We start from the raw sequence: 21,981 nt of genomic DNA, 5'->3' as shown, positions 1-21,981 counted from the left end.
TCCCAAAATTTGATGAAAAATTTGAAAAATTTGCATTTTTCTAACTTTGAAGCTCTCTGCTTGTAAGGAAAATGGATATTCCAAATAAAAAAAATTTTGATTCACATATACAATATGTCTACTTTATGTTTGCATCATAAAATTGACGTGTTTTTACTTTTGGAAGACACCAGAGGGCTTCAAAGTTCAGCAGCAATTTTCCAATTTTTCACAAAATTTTCAAACTCACTATTTTTCAGGGACCAGTTCAGGTTTGAAGTGGATTTGAAGGGTCTTCATATTAGAAATACCCCACAAATGACCCCATTATAAAAACTGCACCCCCAAAAGTATTCAAAATGACATTCAGTCAGCGTTTTAACCCTTTAGGTGTTTCACAGGAATAGCAACAAAGTGAAGGAGAAAATTCACAATCTTCATTTTTTACACTTGCATGTTCTTGTAGACCCAATTTTTTTATTTTTACAAGGGGTAAAAGGAGAAAATGTATACTTGTATTTGTAGCCCAATTTCTCTCGAGTAAGCACATACCTCATATGTCTATGTAAATTGTTCGGCGGGCGCAGTAGAGGGCTCAGAAGCGAAGGAGAGACAAGGGGATTTTGGAGAGTACGTTTTTCTGAAATGGTTTTTGGGGGGCATGTTGCATTTAGGAAGCCCCTATGGTGCCAGAACAGCAAAAAACCCTCACATGGCATACCATTTTGGAAACTAGACCCCTTGAGGAACATAACAAGAAATTAAGTGAGCCTTAATACCCCACAGGTGTTTCACGACTTTTGCATATGTAAAAAAAAAATTTTTTTTTTCACTAAAATGTGTGTTTCCCCCCAAATTTCACATTTTTGCAAGGGTTAATAGCAGAAAAGACCCCCCAAAATTTGTAACCCCATCTCTTCTGAGTATGGAAATACCCCATGTGTGGACGTCAAGTGCTCTGCTGGCGCACTACAATGCTCAGAAGAGAAGGAGCGCCGTTGAGCTTTTGGGAAAAAAAATTGTTTGGAATGGAAGTCAGGGGCCATCTGCGTTTACAAAGCCCCCCGTGGTGCCAGAACAGTGGAACCCCCCACATGTGACCCTATTTTGGAAACTACACCCCTCACAGAATTTAATAAGGGGTGCAGTGAGTATTTACACCCCACTGGCGTTTGACAGATCTTTGGAACAGTGGGCTGTGCAAATGAAAAATAAAATTTTTCATTTTCACGGACCACTGTTCCAAAAATCTGTCAAACACCTGTGGGGCGTAAATGCTCACTGTACCCCTTATTACATTCCGTGAGGGGTGTAGTTTCCAAAATGGGGTCACATGTGGGTATTTTTTGGGGGGGGGTTATGTCAGAACCGCTGTAAAATCAGCCACCCCTGTGCAAATCACCAATTTAGACCTCAAATGTACATGGTGCACTCTCACTCCTGAGCCTTGTTGTGCACCCACAAAGCATTTTACACCCACATATGGGGTATTTCTGTACTCAGGAGAAATTGCGTTACAAATTTTGGGTGTCTTTTTTTTCCTTTTAACGCTTGTGAAAATAAAAAGTAAAGGGCAACACCGGCATGTTAGTGTAATTTTTTTTATTTTTTTACACTAACAAGCTGGTGTAGCCCCAACTTTTCCTTTTCCTAAGGGGTAAAAGGAGAAAAAGCCCCCCAAAATTAGTAGTGCAATTTCTCCCGAGTACGGTGATACCCCATATGTGGCCCTAAACTGTTGCCTTGAAATACGACAGGGCTCCAAAGTGAGAGAGCGCCATGCGCATTTGAGGACTAAATTAGGGATTGCACAGGGGTGGACATAGGGGTATTATACGCCAGTGATTCCCAAACAGGGTGCCTCCAGCTGTTGCTAAATTCCCAGCATGCCTGGACAGTCAGTGGCTGTCTGGAAATGCTGGGAGTTGTTGTTTTGCAACAGCTGGAGGCTCCGTTTTGGAAACACTGCCATACAATACGTTTTTCATTTTTATTGGGGGGACAGTGTAAGGGGGTGTATATGTAGTGTTTTACTCTTTATTAGGTGGTAGTGTAGTGTAGTGTAGTGTTTTTAGGGTACATTCGCACTGGCGGGTTACGGTGAGTTTCTCACTAGAAGTTTGAGATACGGCGAAAAATTTGCCGCAGCCCAAACTTGGAGCAGGAAACTTACTGTAAGCCTGCCCGTGTGAATGTACCCTGTACGTTCACATGGGGGGGGGGGCAAACCTCCAGCTGTTCCAAAACTACAACTCCCAGCATGTACTGACAGACCGTGCATGCTGGGAGTTGTACTTTTGCAACAGCTGGAGGCACACTGGTTGGAAAACCTTCAGTTAGGTTCTGTTACCTAACTCAGTATTTTCTAACCAGTGTGCCTCCAGCTGTTGCAAAACTACAACTCCCAGCATGTACTGATCGCCGAAGGGCATGCTGGGAGATGTAGTTATGCAATAGCTGGAGGTACGCAACTACAACTCCCAGCATGCCGAGACAGCTGATTGCTGTTTGGACATGCTGGGATTTGCAGTTTTGCATCTGTTGGGCTACAGTTTTAGAGACCACTGCAAAGTGATCTCCAAACTGTGGACCTCCAGCTGTTGCAAAACTACAATTCCCAGCATGCCCTGACAGCAAACAGTTGTTTGAGCATGCTAGGAGTTGTAGTTTTGCAAGATCTGGAGGGCTACAGTTTAGGGACCACTATATAGTGGTCTCAAACTGTAGCCCTCCAGCTGTTGCAAAACTACATATTCCAGCATGCCCAAACAGCAGTCTGGGCATGCTGGGAGTTGTAGTTTTGCAACATCTGGAGGGCTACAGTTAGAGACCACTGTATAATGGTCTCAAACTGTACCCTCCAGATGTTGCTTGGCAACTCACCGGCTTCCGTCGGATCCAGCCGCACGTCATCGCCGCCCGCCGATCTCCGTCGCCTGCAGCCTCCGACGCCCGCCCGGATCGGTAAGTGGATCTTCGGCGCCGGTCCCCGTCGTTTCCCCGTCCTGCCCCGCCTATTGTGGGAGGGCAGGACGGGGAAAACGAAAGTAAACCCCCCCGCCCCCGATCTGCTATTGGTGGTCGCGTCTAGACCACCAATAGCAGGGATAGGAGGGGTGGCACCCGTGCCACCTCACTCCTATCGCTTCAGGGGGATCGTGGGTGTCTTAGACACCCGCGATCCCCCTTACATTGCGGGTCACCGGGTCACTATAGACCCGTAATGACCCGGAATCGCGCAAATCGCAAGTGTGAATTCACTTGCGATTTGCCGCGATCGCCGACATGGGGGGGTCTGATGACCCCCCTGGTCATTTGCACGGGATGCCTGCTGAATGATTTCAGCAGCCATCCCGCTCCGATCCCCGCCCGGCGCACGGCGGGGACTAAAACTGACCATGACGTAAATGTACGTCCCTGGTCCTTAAGACCCAGGGTGTCGGGACGTACCGTTACGTCATGGGTCCTGTAGGGGTTAAAGGAGTAGTCCGGCACGCACTTTTCTCATTTTATCCCGTCCGGGCTGCAAAATAAAAGAAAACAAACTTTCTCTTACCTGCCAACGAGCCCCCGGAGCTCCGGTACACTCCGGTACAGGTGTTCGGTCCCCAGGCTATATTCTTCTTACTTCCTGTTAGCCCAGCACGTCACACGGAGCTTCAGCCTATCACCGGAGCTTCAGCCTATCACCGGCCGCAGCGATGTCCCACCTTGGACGGTGATAGGCTGAAGTACCGTGTGATGTGCCGGGCTAACAGGAAGTAGCCGGGTGTGACGTGCCGGGGACCGAACACCTGTACCAGAGTGTACCAGAGCTCCGGGGGCTCGTTGGCAGGTAAGAGAAAGTTTGTTTTCTTTTATTTTGCAGCCCGGACGGGATAAAATGAGAAAAGTGCGCGCCGGACTACTCCTTTAAGATCTGTGCAGAGGAACAGTGAAGCTGTTGACCAAAGCAACCAATCAGATTCCAGACTATAAAAGAAGATTTCAGAAATAAAAGAAGCCATTGGACTGGTTGCTATGGTAAACTGCTCCACTGTTCCGCTGCACTATGTTTTGATAAGTCGCCCCCTCTCCCTTGTGTTTTATTTAATATAACCATTTCTTTCTGCTCTTCGGTTACCTGTATGGACCTTTAGTGCCAGTGACATCAGGTTTTAAAGTGATGACGTTATTGCTGTCTACACGTATAGTACAAAGAACATGTTCATTCTCCTTTAATCCTAATCTGTAAAGTGAACACAAATAAACTGAACATTATGATAGCATAACACTTTATGGATTTGCAATATGTAACTTTGGACTAAATGTAGAAAAATATACTATTGTTCCTAGAAATGCACAGTAAACACAGCTATGATGGTAGGTGAACTCACCTTTCATTGGGTCCTAGATCTGCCATGATGTACATCGTCTGCACAGGAGTATTAAGAATATGATTAATCTTTATGAACTCCTCTGAAGGTTTCCACGTGACAAGACGATTGCGGATCCCAACGCCGTCCCTTTCAAAAGAAAAAAAACTCAGATTAATAGTAAACAAAGCACTGGTGGGCACAATATTGTAAGCTTTTTAAAGAAGTATGTTGCCCCTATTTTCAGAGGGATTTTCAACAATTAAAAGAGAATCTGTCATTTTTATCACATGCACCGTAGTGAGCGCACAGCCTGTATAACAGTGTTTAACCCCTTAAGGACCCATTTTGGCCTTAAGGACACAGCTAATTTTATTTTAGCGTTTTCGTTTTTTCCTCATCGCATTCTAAAATCCATAACTCTTTCATATTTCCATTCACAGACCCATATGAGGGCTTGTTTTTTGTGTGACCAGATGGACTTTGAAATGACATCATTCAGTTTACCCTAAAATGTATGGTAAACCCCCCCATAATATGTAAACGAAAATCATAATTTAGCAAATTTGGGGGGGAGGGGGTTCGTTTTCACACTGTACACTTTACGGTAAAAATGACATGTTTTCTTTATTCGCTGGATCAATACGATTAAAATGATACCCATGGTTACATAAATTTATATTATTGTACTGCTTTTAGAAAATCAGTACATTTAAAATTGCCAAATTTTTACCACCTCTAACTTTCTTATTTTTCCGTATTCAGGGAAGTGTGAGGGCTAATTTTTTGCGCCATGATCTGTAGTTTGTTTAGTACTACTTTTGCGTATATGTGACTTTTTGATCACTTTTTATAATTTTTTTAGTACTACTTTTGCGTATATGTGACTTTTTGATCACTTTTTATAATTTTTTTAGAAGTTTAATGTGAAATAAATGCTGACTTTTTATTTTTTTATTTTTTTTTACGTTTCCGCCGTCTGCCGTAGGGTGATCATTAACATTATATTTTTATAGTTCAGACATTTACGCATGCGACGATACCAAATGTGTTTATTATTTATCTTTTTTACGCTTTCTTGTATTAATATGGGGAAAAGGGGTGATTTAAAACTTTATTGGGGAGGGGCTTGTTAAAAAAAAAAAAAATCACTTTTTTACATTTATTTTTTTACTTTTTTTAGCCCCCCATAGGGGACCATTTATAGCAATCATTAGTGATTTAAAACTTTATTGGGAAGGGGCTTTAATAAAAAAAAAAAAAAAAAAAAATTTTTTTACATATATTATAAACTTTTTAGCCCCCCATTAGATTGCTAATACTGTTCAGTGCTATGTATAGATATAGCACTGATCAGTATTAACGGTGATCTTCTGCTCTGGTCTGCTGGGAGGCAGTGATTTAGCATGCTGAGATTTGTAGTTTTGCAACATCTGGAGGGCCACAGTTTAGAGACCACTGTCAGTGATCTCTAGCCTGAACCCCTCTAAATCTTGCAAAACTACAACTCCCAGCATTCAGGAACAGCAAATGGCTGTCTCGGCATGCTGGGAGTTGTACTTGCGTGCCTCCAGCTGTTGCATAACTACATCTCCCAGCATTCCCTTTGGCAATTAGTACATGCTGAGAGTTGTAGTTCTGCAACAGCTGGAGGCACACTGGTTGGGAAATACAGAGTTAGGTAATAGGTTCTATTACCTAACTCAGTATTTTCCAACCAGTGTGCCTCCAACTGTTGCAAAACTACAACTCCCAGCATGCACGTTCTGTCAGTGCATGCTGGGAGTTGTAGTTTTGCCCCCCCCCCCCCCCCCCTCCCATGTGAATGTACAGGTTACATTCACACTGGCGGCGGATTACAGTGCGTTCCCTGCTTCAAGTTTGAGCTGCAGCAGCCGCAGCTCAAACTCAAAGCGGGAGACTCAGTGTAATCCGCCGTCAGTGTGAATGTAACCTAAAAACACTACACTACACTAACATAAAATAAAGAGTAAAACACTACATATACACACGTAGACTGACCCCCCCACCCACCACCACCCCTTCCCCCCCAATAAAAATGAAAAACGTATCCTACAGCAGTGTTTCCAAAACGGAGCCTCCAGCTGTTGCAAAACAAAAACTTCCAGCATTTCCGGACAGCCATTGACTGTCCAAGCATGCTGGGAGTTTAGCAACAGCTGGAGGCACCCTGTTTGGGAATCACTGGTGTAGAATACCCCTATGTCCACCCCTATGCAAATCCCTAATTTAGGCCTCAAATGCGCATGGCGCTCTCACTTTGGAGCCCTGTCGTATTTCAAGGCAACAGTTTAGGGTCACATATGGGGTATCGCCGTACTCGGGAGAAATTGCCTAACAAATTTTGGGGGGCTTTTTCTCCTTTTACCCCTTATGAAAAGGTAAAGTTGGGGTCTACACCAGCATGTTAGTGTAAAAAAACCCATTTTTGTACACTAAAATACTGGTGTTGCCCCATACTTTAAAATTTCACAAGCGGTAAAAGAAAAAAAGCCTCCAAAATTTGTAACGCAATTTCTCCTGAGTACGGAGATACACCATATGTGGGCGCAAAGTGTTATGGGGACGCACAACAAGGCTCAGAAGGGAGAGTGCACCATGTAAATTTGAGGTCTAAATTGGTGATTTGCACAGGGGTGGCTGATTTTACAGCGGTTCTGACATAAGTGCAAAACAATAAATACCCACATGTGACCCCATTTTGGAAACTACACCCCTCACGGAATGTAATAAGGGGTACAGTGAGCATTTACACCCCACAGGTGTCTGACAGATCTTTGAAACAGGGGTCTGTGAAAATGAAAAATAAAATTTTTAATTTGCACAGCCCACTGTTCCAAAGATCCGTCAAATGCCAGTGGGGTGTAAATTCTCCCTGCACCCCTTATTACCTTCCGTGAGGGGTGTAGTTTTAAAAATGGGGTCACATGTGGGGGGGTCCACTGTTCTGGCACCACGGGGGGGGGGGCTTTGGAAATGCACATGGCCAAATTCTCTCTCCAAAAGCTCAATGATGCTCCTTCTCTTCTGAGCATTGTAGTTCGCCCCCAGTGCACTTCACGTCCACTTATGGGGTATTTCCATACTCAGAAGAGATGGGGTTACTAATTTTTGGGGGTATTTTCTGCTATTATCCCTTGTAAAAATGTAAAATTTGGGGGAAAACAAGCATTTTAGTGTAAAAAAAATTATTTTTTTTTACATATGCAAAAGCCGTGAAACACCTGTAGGGTATTAAGGTTCACTTTACCCCTTGTTACGTTCCCCAAGGGGTCTAGTTTCCAAAATGGTATGCCATGTGGTTTTTTTTTTCTGTCCTGGCACCATAGGGGCTTCCTAAATGCGGCATGCCCCCAGAGCAAAATTTGCTTCCAAAAAGCCAAATGTGACTCCTTCTCTTCTGAGACCTGTAGTGCGCCAGCAGAGCACTTTTCATCCCCATATTGGGTGTTTTCTGAATCGGGAGAAATTGGGCTTCAAATTTTGGGGGGTATTTTCTGCTATTATCTTTTTTTTAAATGTAAAATTTTTGCTAAACCAAGCATTTTTGGTAAAAAAAAATATATATTTTTTTACATATGCAAAAGTCGTGAAACACCTGTGGGGTATTAAGGTTCACTTTATCCCTTGTTACGTTCCTCAAGGGGTCTAGTTTCCAAAATGGTATGCCATGTGTTTTTTTTTTGCTGTCCTGGCACCATAGGGGCTTCCTAAATGCGACATGCCCCCCGAGCAATATTTGCTCTGAAAAAGCCAAATATGACTCCTTCTCTTCTGAGCATTGTAGTTCGCCCGTAGTGCACTTCAGGTCAACTTATGGGGTACCTCCATACTCAGAAGAGATGGGGTTACAAATTTTGGGGGGTATTTTCTGCTATTAACCCTTGCAAAAATGTGAAATTTGGGGGGAAACACACATTTTAGTGAAATTTTTATTTTATTTTTTTTACATATGCAAAAGTCATGAAACACCTGTGGGGTATTAAGGCTCACTTAATTCCTTGTTACGTTCCCCAAGGGGTCTAGTTTCCAAAATGTTTTTGCAAAATTTTTTGCTGTTTTGGCACCATAGGGGCTTCCTAAATGCAACATGCCCCCCAAAAACCATTTCAGATAAAACGTACTCTCCAAAATCCCTTTGTCGCTCCTTCGCTTCTGAGCCCTCTACTGCGCCCGCCGAACAATTTACATAGACATATGAGGTATGTGCTTACTCGAGAGAAATTGGGCTACAAATTCAAGTATAAATTTTATCCTTTTACCCCTTGTAAAAATTCAAAAATTGGGTCTACAAGAACATGCAAGTGTAAAAAATGAAGATTTTGAATTTTCTCCTTCACTTTGCTGCTTTTCCTGTGAAACACCTAAAGGGTTAAAACACTTACTGAATGTCATTTTGAATACTTTGGGGGGTGCAGTTTTTGTAATGGGGTCATTTATGGGGTATTTCTAATATGAAGACCCTTCAAATCCACTTCAAACCTGAACTGGTCCATGAAAAATAGCGAGTTTGAAAATTTTGTGAAAAATTGTAAAATTGCTGCTGAACTTTGAAGCCCTCTGGTGTCTTCCAAAAGTAAAAACTCATAAATTTTATGATGCAAACATAAAGTAGACATATTGTATATGTGAATCCAAAAAAAAATATTTGGAATATCCATTTTCCTTACAAGCAGAGAGCTTCAAAGTTAGAAAAATGCAAAATTTTCAATTTTTTCATCAAATTTTAGGATTTTTCACCAAGAAAGGATGCAAGTTACCACAAAAATTTACCACTATGTTAAAGTAGAATATGTCACGAAAAAATCTCGGAATCAGATTGATAAGTAAAAGCATTCCAGAGTTATTAATGTTTAAAGTGACAGTGGTCAGATGTGCAAAAAAGGGCTGCGTCCTAGAGGTGAAAATGGGCTGTGTCCTTAAGGGGTTAATTCCTCAAAAGTGAGCAGTCGGGGTTCCGAGGCATGGAACAGATGTCCAACCTTGAGAATACCGACCCCCCTCCATCTATGGTACATACTATTGTCTGTCCCCTGCAAAAATTCTGGGTGCCCCCATAATGACATATGTTTGCTTAAAGAAAAGGGAAGATTAACTGTAGGCAAGCCAATTTTCCAGGCGGCAATGGTGTCCCGTAAAATGACGCTACGTCTAATAGGGCGTACAATAATAAAAAAAAAAAAAATACAATAATTTCGAAAAGCTCAACATTTTGAGTAGGTGGCTCCGGGCCAATAGAGGGAGAGGCAGCGATTCCCACCTTCTCAGCTCAGCCATCACTTTTTGAATCAATGGGGGGAAATTTAAGGAATATAAAGAGGAGGCCATCCTACCTATCTTCAGACAAAAGTATTTAATGCAATCCGTGGACAAGGATATGGGTAAAGGAAGATCAGCCTCCCTGAGAGCGCAGTGGTTAGGAGCCAGATCAAGCAGTACACTCTTGGAGATATTGACCTTGTAACCAGATGCGGTCCCAAAGTCGGTTAAGAGATCAAAGATGAGCGTTAGGGATTCCTTAGGGGCGTCTAAGAAAAGAAGCAACTCGTCTGCAAAAAGGGCATGGGTGAGCTCCTGTCCCCCTATTTTAACACCTCCAATACCCTCCACCGAAGAAAGCACTCTGGAGAGAGGTTTGATGACTAAATTGAATAACAACGGGGAAAGGGGGCACCCCTGCCTGGTTCCTTTATGCGGGGAGAAGGGCGAAGATAGAAACCCAGGAGTGGCAATCCTAGCAATCGGGGAGGAATAAAGCGAGCGTATGTATGCCATAAAAGGACCTTCAAATCCCATCCTCGCCAGAACCGACCACATCCACTCCCAGCGTACATGGTCAAAGGCCTTTTCCGCATCAATTGATAACAGTGCTGGGGAGGGGTGGGCAGCCGGGCGAAGATGTATTTCATCAAGGACAGAGATAACTTTGTGAATGTTGCTTACTGCCGACCTTCCCTTAACAAATCCTACCTGAAGTGGCGAGATGATCCTAGTAAGGATCAGTGCCAATCTGTCAGCCAGTATTTTAGAAACAAGCTTCAAGTAAATATTGATTAGGGATATCGGACGGTAGCCATCTGGGGATGACCAGTCCTTTCCAGGCTTTGGCAATACCTTAATGTATGCCGTATTCATTGTCTGCGGGATGGGGGCGCCCTGCAAGTATGAATTAAATAGGGACAACAGAGGAGCAGTTACTTCCCCTTTCAGGATCTTGCAAAAGTCACTGGTGAACCCATCGGGTCCCGGTGCTTTCCCTGTCACCAACCCCTTGATAGCAGATTCCAAGTCATCAGTTGTGATAGGAGCATTTAAGTGAGAAAGTTCATCGGCAGACAGAGTAGGAAGATTCGCCATCCCTAACCAATCTCTAGACGCTGGAGCAGGTGAGGGCTACCACGTGTAGAGATCCATATAGTACGAGCGCAGGATATCCGAAATAGTTTTAGGATCCCTGTGCAACGTGCCAAAATTATCCTTCAATACTGGAATCTGAGATCGAGGCATCGCACCCTTCGCAAATCTGGCCAACAGTCGGCCAGTTTGTTACAGTGTCTGAATAGAGACGCCTCAAACTGACTCCTACGAAGGTTGTCTCTTTTTTCAAGCCACGTGCTATAAGCCAATTTAGCTGCTTGCCAGGCTTCTTTATTGACTGGAAATGGAGATGCAACAAAGGCAGTATAGGCCGATCTAAGGGCTGTCCCTAGAGTAGTAATCTGTGCATGGACTTTATGTTTGAATGTAGCCGTATAGGCCAGTATCCGACCCCTCAAGACAGCCTTCGCCGCATCCCAGTACAATCGGGGGGGAAGAAGTGTGTGCCGCATTGTCTGCAGCATATTCAAGCCACCATCCCTTAAGCAAAGATTGGAACTGCTCTTCTCTAGCCATCCCTGAAGGAAACCTCCATATAAAATCAGTGCCCCGGGGAATTAAATCAGTCAGGTGTAATGAAATTGGGGAATGGTCAGATATCACCATGTCTTCCATGGTCAAGTGCTGCACCCTTGGAAGCAACGATCCAGACAGAAAGCAGTAATCAATCCTGGACCACGAGTCTTGTGCGTGGGAGTAGTGGCTAAAATCTCTCGCTTCGGGGTGCAACACTCGCCAGGCATCCGTGAGAGCAGTACGAGTCGCCCACCCAGTCAAAAGAGAGTCACCCGAACGTCGTACAGGAGGGTGCGGTCGGTAGCTACGTCGATCCTCCAGGTCATGCATCACAGCATTGAACCACCAGCCACTACCTTCAATGGCACATCACTAGTGCCCAGTCGTCGTTCTAAACTGTCAAGAAAAGAGGAAGTATCATGATTAGGACCATATACATTTACAATGTCGATATCTGCCGATGCTGTCCTAATAGTAGCAGAGCAAATACGTCCCTCATCATCATTGGAAACTCGCAGTAACTCCCCTTGGAAGGCCTTGTGGAATAATATCAAAACCCCGCCTTATGATTCACCGCAGGTGAGCCTTCCACTCTCCCTACCCACCATTTGCACATACGGAAATAATCAGATTTGTCAAGGTGAGTCTCTTGAAGAAGAGCAATATCAACAGATAACTTTTTGAGGTACCGTAAAATCATGCTTCGCTTCTGAGGGGGATCTAAGACCCTTGACATTCCAAGTAACAATGCGCATTGTCAGTATACTCAGAGAACTGTAAAAAATAAAAAATAAAGAACCCAAATAAGAAACTAAGCTACTAGGAGCAAGTCTGTGCTCAAGTCCCGGCAGTGTAGACTTCTCACGGGCGTTGCGCAGATCAGGGCCAAGACAGTGGGCCCTCTCCACCTTGCAGGGCCGCATCAGACCCAGAGCTTTCGGTAAGGCAATTTCACAGATGTACCCCAGGTCCCTGGATGGGACCGACTCAGGAAGCCCCACAATTTGCAGGTTACTTCGTCGGGACCTGTTTTCCAGATCCTCGACTTTATCGCTAAGTCTTTTACATTCAGACTCAAGGGTAAGAATTCGGCTCACCGCGTTAGAGGTAGCATCCTCAGACGAGCCCACCCGGTCTTCGATCTGCGTCATGCGGGTCTCATGCTGTGTGGCTTGCTGTTGCAGTTGGGCCAGTGTCGTCTGAATAGTGGCAATAATGGCTTCCTGCACTTTAGGGGCAATCGATTTAGCCACCTCAGTCGTCAGTTTGGCGTAGTCCAGCTGCGGGAGGTCATATTCTTCGCCCCCGTCCATAGACCCCGTTTCAGAAGGGGACGGGGAGGTAGCGCGGCTGGAAGCGGGAGATGCCGCCATGCGTGCAGCCGCGGGAGCCCCCAGGTTTCTGCCTCCTTTTCAGTGAGTTTGTGCGTCCCATAGTCATCAGGAACTTGTCCATATAGCTAGCCACCCCGATAATTGGCCAAAGAGGTTGCAGCCTCGTTGTTTGTGGGTAAATAGAGCCGTGGAACGGTATGTGGGGAAGGAGCTAGCTCTCCGTGCGTCTTCACTGCATGGCGCCGGAACCGGAAGTCCGTCTGGCAGCTTTTTATGTCTCTTTCCTTATTAATATAAACATATATGCTAGAACAATCAATTATGCCTGTCAGTGGGGTTCTGATGGGTAACAGGAGCCCCCTTCCTCTGTTAACCATCTAAATCCTGTAGTCGCCATTGACCATGGATTTAAGAATTTTAATGGCCAGGATCAGAGGAAGCTCAGCCTCTAGCCATTGCAGCAGGATGTTGAAAACATCAGAATAGTTCATCAATATTAGATCAGCAAAGAAAACTTTACAGAATCTGATCACTTACAAAGCTCTTTTGTCTTGCCGTCTTCTCCTGACATTTGCCATACGTTCAGCCAAGAATGTGGGTGTCTCTTTTGCAGAGGTAGTTACTGACTGACAGTGCTGTGCAATGAAAGAATGACGGTTAGTACAGACCGTAGCTCAAGGTGAACATAAGAACAATGTATGCACCCTTAATCACATGAATGCTTGAAACTACATCCACACAGTTATGTTGCTGTACCCTCATAGTTTTGCACCATTTTTGCGATGATTTGGGAAAACTGCAATGTGTGAACAGCCTTAGGACTAGCATTTCCACTTGTTATAAGCAATGTACTTTTGTGTGATCTGTCATTTTAAATAATGACATCATGTTATTTTTGTTATCACATTTACGCGTGTTGTAAATTATAGGCAATTATCAGCTGAGCTTATAAATAACCTGAGGATTTTCTTTATAGTATGCCGATTTAAATGGGTATTCTCATTTCAGCTAATTTTCCCTATGCACTGGATAGGGGTTAACTTGTGAATCTGTGAGGGTTGAACCACTGAGACCGCCACCAATTCACAGAACAGAAAATTGTTTGGAAGGCTCATTGTCCAACATCATTACTGATGCATGCTAATATTTTGAAGAAGGTTGCTCCATTTGAACCTGCTGGTGATCCCGCAGCTATAACCCCCAGTGATCAGCTTTTATTACTGAGAGCAGCAAAGGAGAATTGAGGTATTACATGACATCCATTTAAATACATGGGCAATCATGTGATATAAGACTTGGACATGTTAAAACAAATTTAAACCTTCTCTTCCATAATAGAGGATAGTTTCTGGGGATTACATTTTATATTAATACCTTTTATGAACATGTAATTTGGGGTATATTCACATGGGCAAAAGAAGTGCTTTCTTAAAAAGGAACGGGTACAGATTTCCACATCAAAAACAGTGTGTTTCACTTTAGAAAAATCCTGATCCCACTGACTTCAATGGGAGCTGGGGAAATGCATGGAAAAGAAGAAATACGTCAATGAGAGATTCAGGGCAAGAACTCCTCACCCTCCGTCCCCCGTACTGATCACGGCTCAGAGAGAGCCATGGCACAACACTTTACATGCGCATATATTCTGCCCATCTGAACATACCCTTTATTTATGCCTACCTCTTCTAGGTTGGTGTATCGATCATAGTCTGTGTAGGTAAAGATACGTAGATTCTTTCTTCCTCCTCTTCGCTCCAACGATAAAATATCCTGATGATACTGGCGATCAAGAGGTGTGCAACAAGCCGCCTCATTTTTGTACAGCTCATATTCAAACTGTTTAAAATGTATGAAAATAGCACAAATGAATAAAAAAAACACCAAGAATATGATATTCTATATCTGTAAATATACAATTCAATGAGTGTGTGTGTGTGTGTGTATGTACGTGTATATGTTCCAGCATGACTTACAAATGGCTGAATATTAGGGATGCACCGAAAATGAAATTTTGAGCCGAAACCGAAAATTTAGGCTGTGCTTGGCTGAAAACTGAAAATGCATTGCCCTGCCCCCCCCCCCCCCCTTTTTTTTTATATAGTTTTTGTTACATTGTATTAACTTTTTGGGGGGATGTGATGTGACCAAAATCAGCAATTTTTGCGTAATTTTTTTTTTGCATTTACGATGTTCACACGGCAGGATCAGAAACAAAATAATTTATATATATATTTTTTATATGAAAATTGGGAAAAGGAGGGCGATTTCAACTTGTGGAAGGGGTTAACCCCTTGGGGACCGAGCCCAATTTCACCTTAGGGACCAGAGCATTTTTTGCCACTGCCACTTTAAGCATTAATAACTCTGGGATGCTTTTACTTATTAATTTGATTCAGAGATAGTTTTTTCGTGACATATTCTACTTTAACATAATGGTAAATTTTCGTAGATACTTGCATCATTTCAACTTTAAAGGGGTACTCCGCCCCTAGACATGTCAGATTGCCGGGGTCCCGCTGCTGGGGATGCCCGGGATCTCCGCTGCGGCACCCCGCTATCATTACTGCACAGAGCAAACTTGCTCTGTGCGTAATGAATGACCGGCGATACAGGGGCCGAAGAATCGTGATGTCACGGCTCCGCCCCCTCGTGACATCATGGCCCGCCCCCTCAATACAAGTCTATGGGAGGAGGCGTGGCGGCCATCACGCCACCTCCCATAGACTTGCATTAAGGGGGCAGGCTGTGATGTCAAGAGGGGGCGGAGCCGTGACGTCACAGTGCCCTGGGCCCCTGTACCGCCGGTCATTATGCACAGAGAAAGTTTGCTCTGTGCAGTAATGATAGCGGGGTGCAGCAGTGGAGATCCCGGGCGTCCCCAGCAGCGAGACCCCGGCGATCTGACATCTTATCCCCTATGCTTTGGATAGGGGATAAGATGTCCATGGGCGGAGTACCCCTTTAACCCCCCCTCCCCCGCCCCCAACTGCGATTGGTCGGTCAGTCCTAACCAACCAATGGCAGGGGATAGGAGGAGGTGGAACCCCTGCCACCTCGCTCCTATCCTTTAGGATGATCGGGGCTGTCTCTGACAGCTCCGATCATCCCTATTTTCCAGGCAATTGGGGCATCAGAGACCCCCTCAGCCTGGAATTGCCACAAATCGCCCATCTGAATTCATGGTCTCAGGACCTCCCCAGGGGTTTGCACGGGGTGCCTGCTGAATGATTTCAGCAGGCATCCCGATCCAGTCCCTGCCCAGCGTGCGGCGGGGACCGAAATTCCCACGGGCGTACAGGTACACCCTTGGTCCCTAAGAACCAGGGAGCAAGGGCGTACCTGTACATCCTTGGTCTGCAACAGGTTAATGGATGTTATTTTAACTTTTATTTAACTTTTTACGCTTTATTAGTCCCTATAGGGGACTTTTAGGAGGAATCAATAGATTCCTCATACAGATAAATGGAATTCCATAGAACTCCATTGATCTGTGTGCTCTGCAATCATTTGGTTGAGTCTGTTTAGCCAGACTCAATCAAATGAAGAGCCACGGATCCCCGGGGATGCAGAGGATACCCCACTGGACCACCAGGGAGTGTTTAAATCACCCTTTAGACGCCACTATAGGCTTTGACAGTGGTGATCTAAAGGGTTAATAGGAGCAATCATTGATGTCCATCATTAGATGGAGATATGAGCTGCTGATTGCAGGAGGCATCTTCAGGTTATGACACGGACCTGCGGCCCGCGTCATGTCCGCACCTGATCCATGACGTACACATATGTCATGGGTCAGGAAAGGGTTAGCCACACCCACCAAAATTATTGGTGGAAAATTCACTCACACAATTTTCGTCGGCCGAAATTTCGGTGCATCCCTACAGAATATATTTTGCTAAAACTTGGTACATGTTACTTATGTCAACTAAAAATATAGGAGAGTTAAATTAACCCTAACCCACCCCCATTTGCAATGGTGGGTTTCTTTGTATGATATTTTATACAAGTCTATGGGACTTCTGGTACATCACCTAATTGCATTATTCACAGGCTGCTGAGATTGCCCAGGACTTCAAAATATCCTGTCAATTGTCCGGCAGGCAGGTGCAGAGAATAGTTAGTGCGGGGGACAGGACATGAAGTCGGGTGCATCATTTTTGCTTTTATTTTCCCAGCAAGGTTTAGGCAGGAAGCGCCGGGTACTCTGCTAGTATTATATTAAAAACAGTTGTAGTTTCTACAAGTGAACTAACTGGGCAGTCAGTGTTTGCAAGCTTATCATCAACACACAGTAAATATATCAACTTCTGACAAAGGCAGGAGCTCAACAAGTAGTAAATATAGTATATAACTGCAAACTCAGAATTGGCCACTCCACCTTACCAACAGTGAGGTTATTTAAAGAGCCTTTTCCACTATAGAGACACTTATCCCTATTAACAGAGTATAAGGGATAAGTGTCTAATTGGAGGGGGTCGGACCACTGAGCATCCCCCCCAAATCTAAAAAAAAAATAAAAAATCTTAAAACTCCTGTCTGAATGGAAAATTATTTACATGCTCAAACACTTTTCTATTCAATGTCTATTTTACTGCCAAAGATATCTTGGCGATCTTTTAGAATCGAATATACAATGAATGAAGGAGCAACTGGACATGCGTACTGTTGCTCCATGTAGTGACGCAGGATGGATAATAGTGGTGCGTCACGACCACTGCCCGAAGTGAGGGCCGCCATGCCCCCTCCATATAGCTGTATTGGAGAGCTGAAGATTGACGAACGCTCTCCCATACAGCTATATGGAGGGGGCATGGCGGCCCCCGCTATGGGCGGGAGTTGTGACGTGCCACTGTGAAGGAGAGCCGGGGCTCCAAACAGGAGATCGTGGGGGGTCCCAGGGTTCGGACCCGCCGCGATCTAAAACTTATCTCCTATCCTTCGGATAGGGGATAGGTTTTTTACCATGATACTTGTCCCTTAAATGCAATCTGTAACTAAACTAGTCAGTGGATGCAAAAAAAGTGTGCCCTCTATATAAGGGGTATAAGTTGTGTAGAAAGACCTAAGCTAATAGGAAAGCTTATTTTCCAAAGACAGTGGACTTTCTTACATATGTCACTAATGGGAGAATGTTTGGTGGCTCAGTTGGTATGGAGGTGATTTCGGATTCTACATTCTATCATATTTAGGATACAGAAACAATGTGGACCTCATATACTGCTGTGAAGATTACCTCACTAAAAAGCTTCTCCTGCCAGGATATCACAACTTCTTCCTCATCATCACCCGGACGGTTTCCACCTATTTTATTATGTAGAGAAAAAAAAAACAAGACAAAAAAGCATTGGAGAACTGCTCTTAGACGTGAAATACATCTACATGTGGCATTATCAATCTATCAGCGCGACACGTTTTATTATGTGGAAGACAACACAAAGATACTGGCCTTCAAGATCCTAATGGATATAGGAGTAGTTGATATAGTCGATACAGTACTCCTATATCTATTAGGATCTTGAGCATCAGGATCATCCAGGGGAGCGTTTCCCAACCAAAGTGCCTCCAGCTGTTGCAAAACTACAATACTCAGAATGCCCAGAATGCCCGAAGGCTGTGGAATTTAGGAAAAGGGGGGGGGGGTGATTTTAACTTTTAAAGGAAGGCGTAAATGCGTTTTAAAACTTTTCTTTTAACCCCTTAAGGACGCAGGACGTAAATGTACGTCCTGGTGCGGTGGTACTTAACGCACCAGGACGTACATTTACGTCCTGTGCATAACCGCGGGCATCGGAGCGATGCCCGTGTCATGCGCGGCTGATCCCGGCTGATCGCAGCCAGGAACCCGGCGTCAATGGCCGATGCCCGCAATCTCGCGGGCGTCCGCCATTAACCCCTCAGATGCCGGGATCAATACAGATCCCAGCATCTGCGGCAGTACGCGATTTCAATGATTGATCGGATCGCCCGCAGCGCTGCTGCGGGGATCCGATCATTCAGAACGCCGCACGGAGGTCCCCTCACCTTCCTCCTTCCGGCGTCTTCTGCTCTGGTCTGAGATCGAGCAGACCAGAGCAGAAGATGACCGATAACACTGATCTGTTCTATGTCCTATACATAGAACAGATCAGTATTAGCAATCATGGTATTGCTATGAATAGTCCCCTATGGGGACTATTCAAGTGTAAAAAAAAATGTAAAAAAATGTAAAAGTAAAAGTGAAAAATCCCCTCCCCGAATAAAAAAGTAAAACGTCCGTTTTTTCCTATTTTACCCCCAAAAAGCGTAAAAAATAAATTTAACCCCTTCATGACCCAGCCCATTTTCACCTTCATGACCTGGGCATTTTTTGAAAATCTGACCACTGTCACTTTAAACATTAATAACTTTGGAATGCTTTTACTTATCATTCTGATTCCGAGATTGTTTTTTCGTGACATATTCTACTTTATGATATCGGTAAAATTTCACTGATATTTGTATCCTTTCTTGGTAAAAAATCTAAAAATTTCATGAAAATTTAGAAAATTTAGCATTTTTCTAACTTTGAAAGTCTCTGCTTGAAAGGAAAATGGATATTCCAAATAAATTACATATTGATTCACATATACAATATGTCTACTTTGTGTTTGCATTAAAAAATTGACAAGTTTTTACTTTTGGAAGACACCAGAGGGCTTCAAAGTTCCGCAGCAATTTTCCAATTTTTCTCAAGATTTTCAAAATCGTAATTTTTCAGGGCCCAGTTCAGGTTGGAAGTGGATTTTAAGGATCTTCATATTAGAAATCCCCCATAAATGACCCCATTATAAAAACTGCACCCCCCAAAGTATTCAAAATGACATTCAGTAAGTGTTTTAACCCTTTAGGTGTTTCACAGGAATAGCAGCAAAGTGAAGGAGAAAATTCTAAATCTTCATTTTTTACACTCGCATTTTCTTGTAGACCCAATTTTTGAATTTTTACAAGGGGTAAAAGGAGAGAAATCACCCTAAAATTTGTAACCCAATTTCTCTTGAGTAAGGAAATACCTCATATGCGTATGTAAAGTGTTCGGCGGGCGCAGTAGAGGGCTCAGAAGGGAAGGAGCGACAATGGGATTTTGGAGAGTGAGTTTTTCTGAAAGGGTTTTTGGGGGGCATGTCCCATTTAGGAAGCCCCTATGGTGCCAGAACAGTGGACCCCCCACATGTGACCCCATTTTGGAAACTATACCCCTCATGGAATTTAATAAGGGGTGCAGTGAGCATTTACACCCCACTGGCGTTTGACAGATATTTGAAACAGTGGACTGTGCAAATCAAAAATTTTATTTTTCATTTTCACAGACCACTGTTCCAAAAATCTGTCATACACCAGTGGGGTGTAAATGCTCACTGCACCCCTTATTACATTCCGTGAGGGGTGTAGTTTCCAAAATGGGGTCACATGTGGATATTTATTGTTTTGCGTTTGTCAGAACTGCTGTAACAATCAGCCACCCCTGTGCAAATCGCCTCAAATGTACATGGTGCACTCTCCCTTCTGGGCCTTGTTGTGCGCCCCCAGAGCACTTTGCGCCCACATATGGGGTATCTCCGTAGTCGGGAGAAATTGCGTTACAAATTTAGAGGGTCTTTTTTCCCTTTTACCTCTTGTGAAAATGAAAAGTATAGGGCAACACCAGCATGTCAGTGTAAAAAATTTATTTTTTTACACTAACATGCTGGTGTAGACCCCAACTTCACCTTTTCATAAGGGGTTAAAGAAGAAAAAGCCCCCCAAAATTTGTAAGGCAATTTCTCCCGAGTACGGCGATACCCCATATGTGTCCCAAAACTGTTGCCCTGAAATACGACAGGGCTCCAAAGTGAGAGAGCGCCATGCGCATTTGAGGCCTGAATTAGGGATTTGCATAGGGGTGGACATAGGGGTATTCTACGCCAGTGATTCCCAAACAGGGTGCCTCCAGCTGTTGCAAAACTCCCAGCATGCCTGGACAGTCAATGGCTGTCCGGCAATACTGGGAGTTATTATTTTGCAACAGCTGGAGGCTCCGTTTTGGAAACAGTAGCGTACCAGACGTTTTTCATTTTTTGGGGGGAGGGGGGCTGTGTAGGGGTATGTGCATATGTAGTGTTTTTTACTTTTTATTTTAGGTTAGTGTTAGTGTAGTGTAGTGTTTTTAGGGTACAGTCACATGGGCAGAGGTTCACAGCAAGTTTGCTGCTGGAAGTTTGAGCTGCAGCGCAAAATTTGCGCCATCTCAAACTTGCAGCACTCACTGTAAACCTCCGCCCATGTGAGTGTACCCTGTACATTCACATTGGGGGGAGGGGGCAAACATCCAGCTGTTGCAAACTCCGAGCATGCCCTTTGGCTGTCCGTGCATGCTGGGAGTTGTAGTTTTGCAACAGCTGGAGGAACACTGGTTTGGAAACACTAAGTTAAGTAATAAACTTTCAAGTGTTTTGCAACCAAACTTAGTGTTTCCAAACCAGTGTGCCTCCAGCTGTTGCAAAACTACAACTCCCAGCATGCATGGTCTGTCAGTGCATGCTGGGAGTTATAGTTTTGCAACAATTGCAACAGCTGGAGGCACTGAGGTAGGAAACGGACAATGTTTCCCAACTAGTGTGCCTCCAGTTGTTGCAAAACTACAACTCCCAGCATGCCCAGACTGCCAAGGCATGCTGGAAGTTGTAGTTCGGCAATATCTGAAGGATCAGATGTTGCCGAACTACAACTTCCAGCATGCTTGGGCAGTCCGGGCATGCTGGGAGTTGTAGTTTTGCAACATCTGGAGGTCCACAGTTTGGAGACCACTGTATAATGGTCTCCAATCTGTGCTCTTTCAGATGTTAGAGAACTACAACTCCCAGCATGCCTGGACAGACTGAGCATGCTGAGATTTGTAGTTTTGCAACATCTGGAAGAGCACAGATTGGAGACCATTATACAGTGGTCTCCAAACTGTGGACCTCCAGATGTTGCAAAACTACAACTCCCAGCATGCCCAGAAAGCCAAAGGCTGTCTGGGCATGCTGGGAGTTGCAGTTTTGAAACTCTCAGAGGCAGCAGTGAGATCGCTTTACGGCGATCTCACTGCTGCCAATGAAGATGCCGCCCTGCTGCTGCAAACTCACCTCCGGGACGCAGCGCAGCCAGGACCGCATGGAGGACGCCGGGACCGCCGGGACCGCTCGGGACACCGCTCGGACGGGTAAGTGACGCCGGGGGACGGGTCAGGGACAATTAGCAGAGCGGTGTGTGTCCCGATCCCCGTGATCGGGACTCACACACCGCGCTGCTAAGTATTTTCATAGCGAAACGCTGCTATTAGCTAGTCAGATTTGACCAGCTGATAGCAGCGATCGCTGGGGGGGGGTGGGGGATGAAACCCCCTGTGGTCGCACGGTAAG

The 21,981-nt window shown here is 44.5% G+C and overlaps 1 protein-coding gene and 1 long non-coding RNA gene across 2 annotated transcripts in view; one reads left to right on the top strand and one right to left on the bottom strand.

The window, feature by feature from the left end:
* Nucleotides 1-21,981, top strand: part of LOC130356734 (uncharacterized) — a 66,328-nt gene that overhangs the window by 20,836 nt on the left and 23,511 nt on the right. The window lies entirely within an intron of this gene.
* Nucleotides 1-21,981, bottom strand: part of MKS1 (MKS transition zone complex subunit 1) — a 71,510-nt gene that overhangs the window by 40,229 nt on the left and 9,300 nt on the right. Inside the window, exons 3-7 of the mRNA XM_056558639.1 lie at nucleotides 17,817-17,884; nucleotides 14,264-14,419; nucleotides 13,121-13,218; nucleotides 4,356-4,484; nucleotides 4,103-4,207 (exon numbers count right to left, since the gene is read on the bottom strand). Of these exons, the coding sequence (XP_056414614.1) occupies nucleotides 4,103-4,207; nucleotides 4,356-4,484; nucleotides 13,121-13,218; nucleotides 14,264-14,419; nucleotides 17,817-17,884 (556 nt within the window). The remainder of the gene's footprint in view (nucleotides 1-4,102; nucleotides 4,208-4,355; nucleotides 4,485-13,120; nucleotides 13,219-14,263; nucleotides 14,420-17,816; nucleotides 17,885-21,981) is intronic.

This window comes from Hyla sarda, chromosome 2 (assembly GCF_029499605.1).
Source record: "Hyla sarda isolate aHylSar1 chromosome 2, aHylSar1.hap1, whole genome shotgun sequence".
In the NCBI taxonomy this organism is placed as follows: domain Eukaryota; kingdom Metazoa; phylum Chordata; class Amphibia; order Anura; family Hylidae; genus Hyla; species Hyla sarda.
Note: the sequence above shows the minus strand (reverse complement) of the source record. Positions and strands in the feature narration are given on the sequence as shown.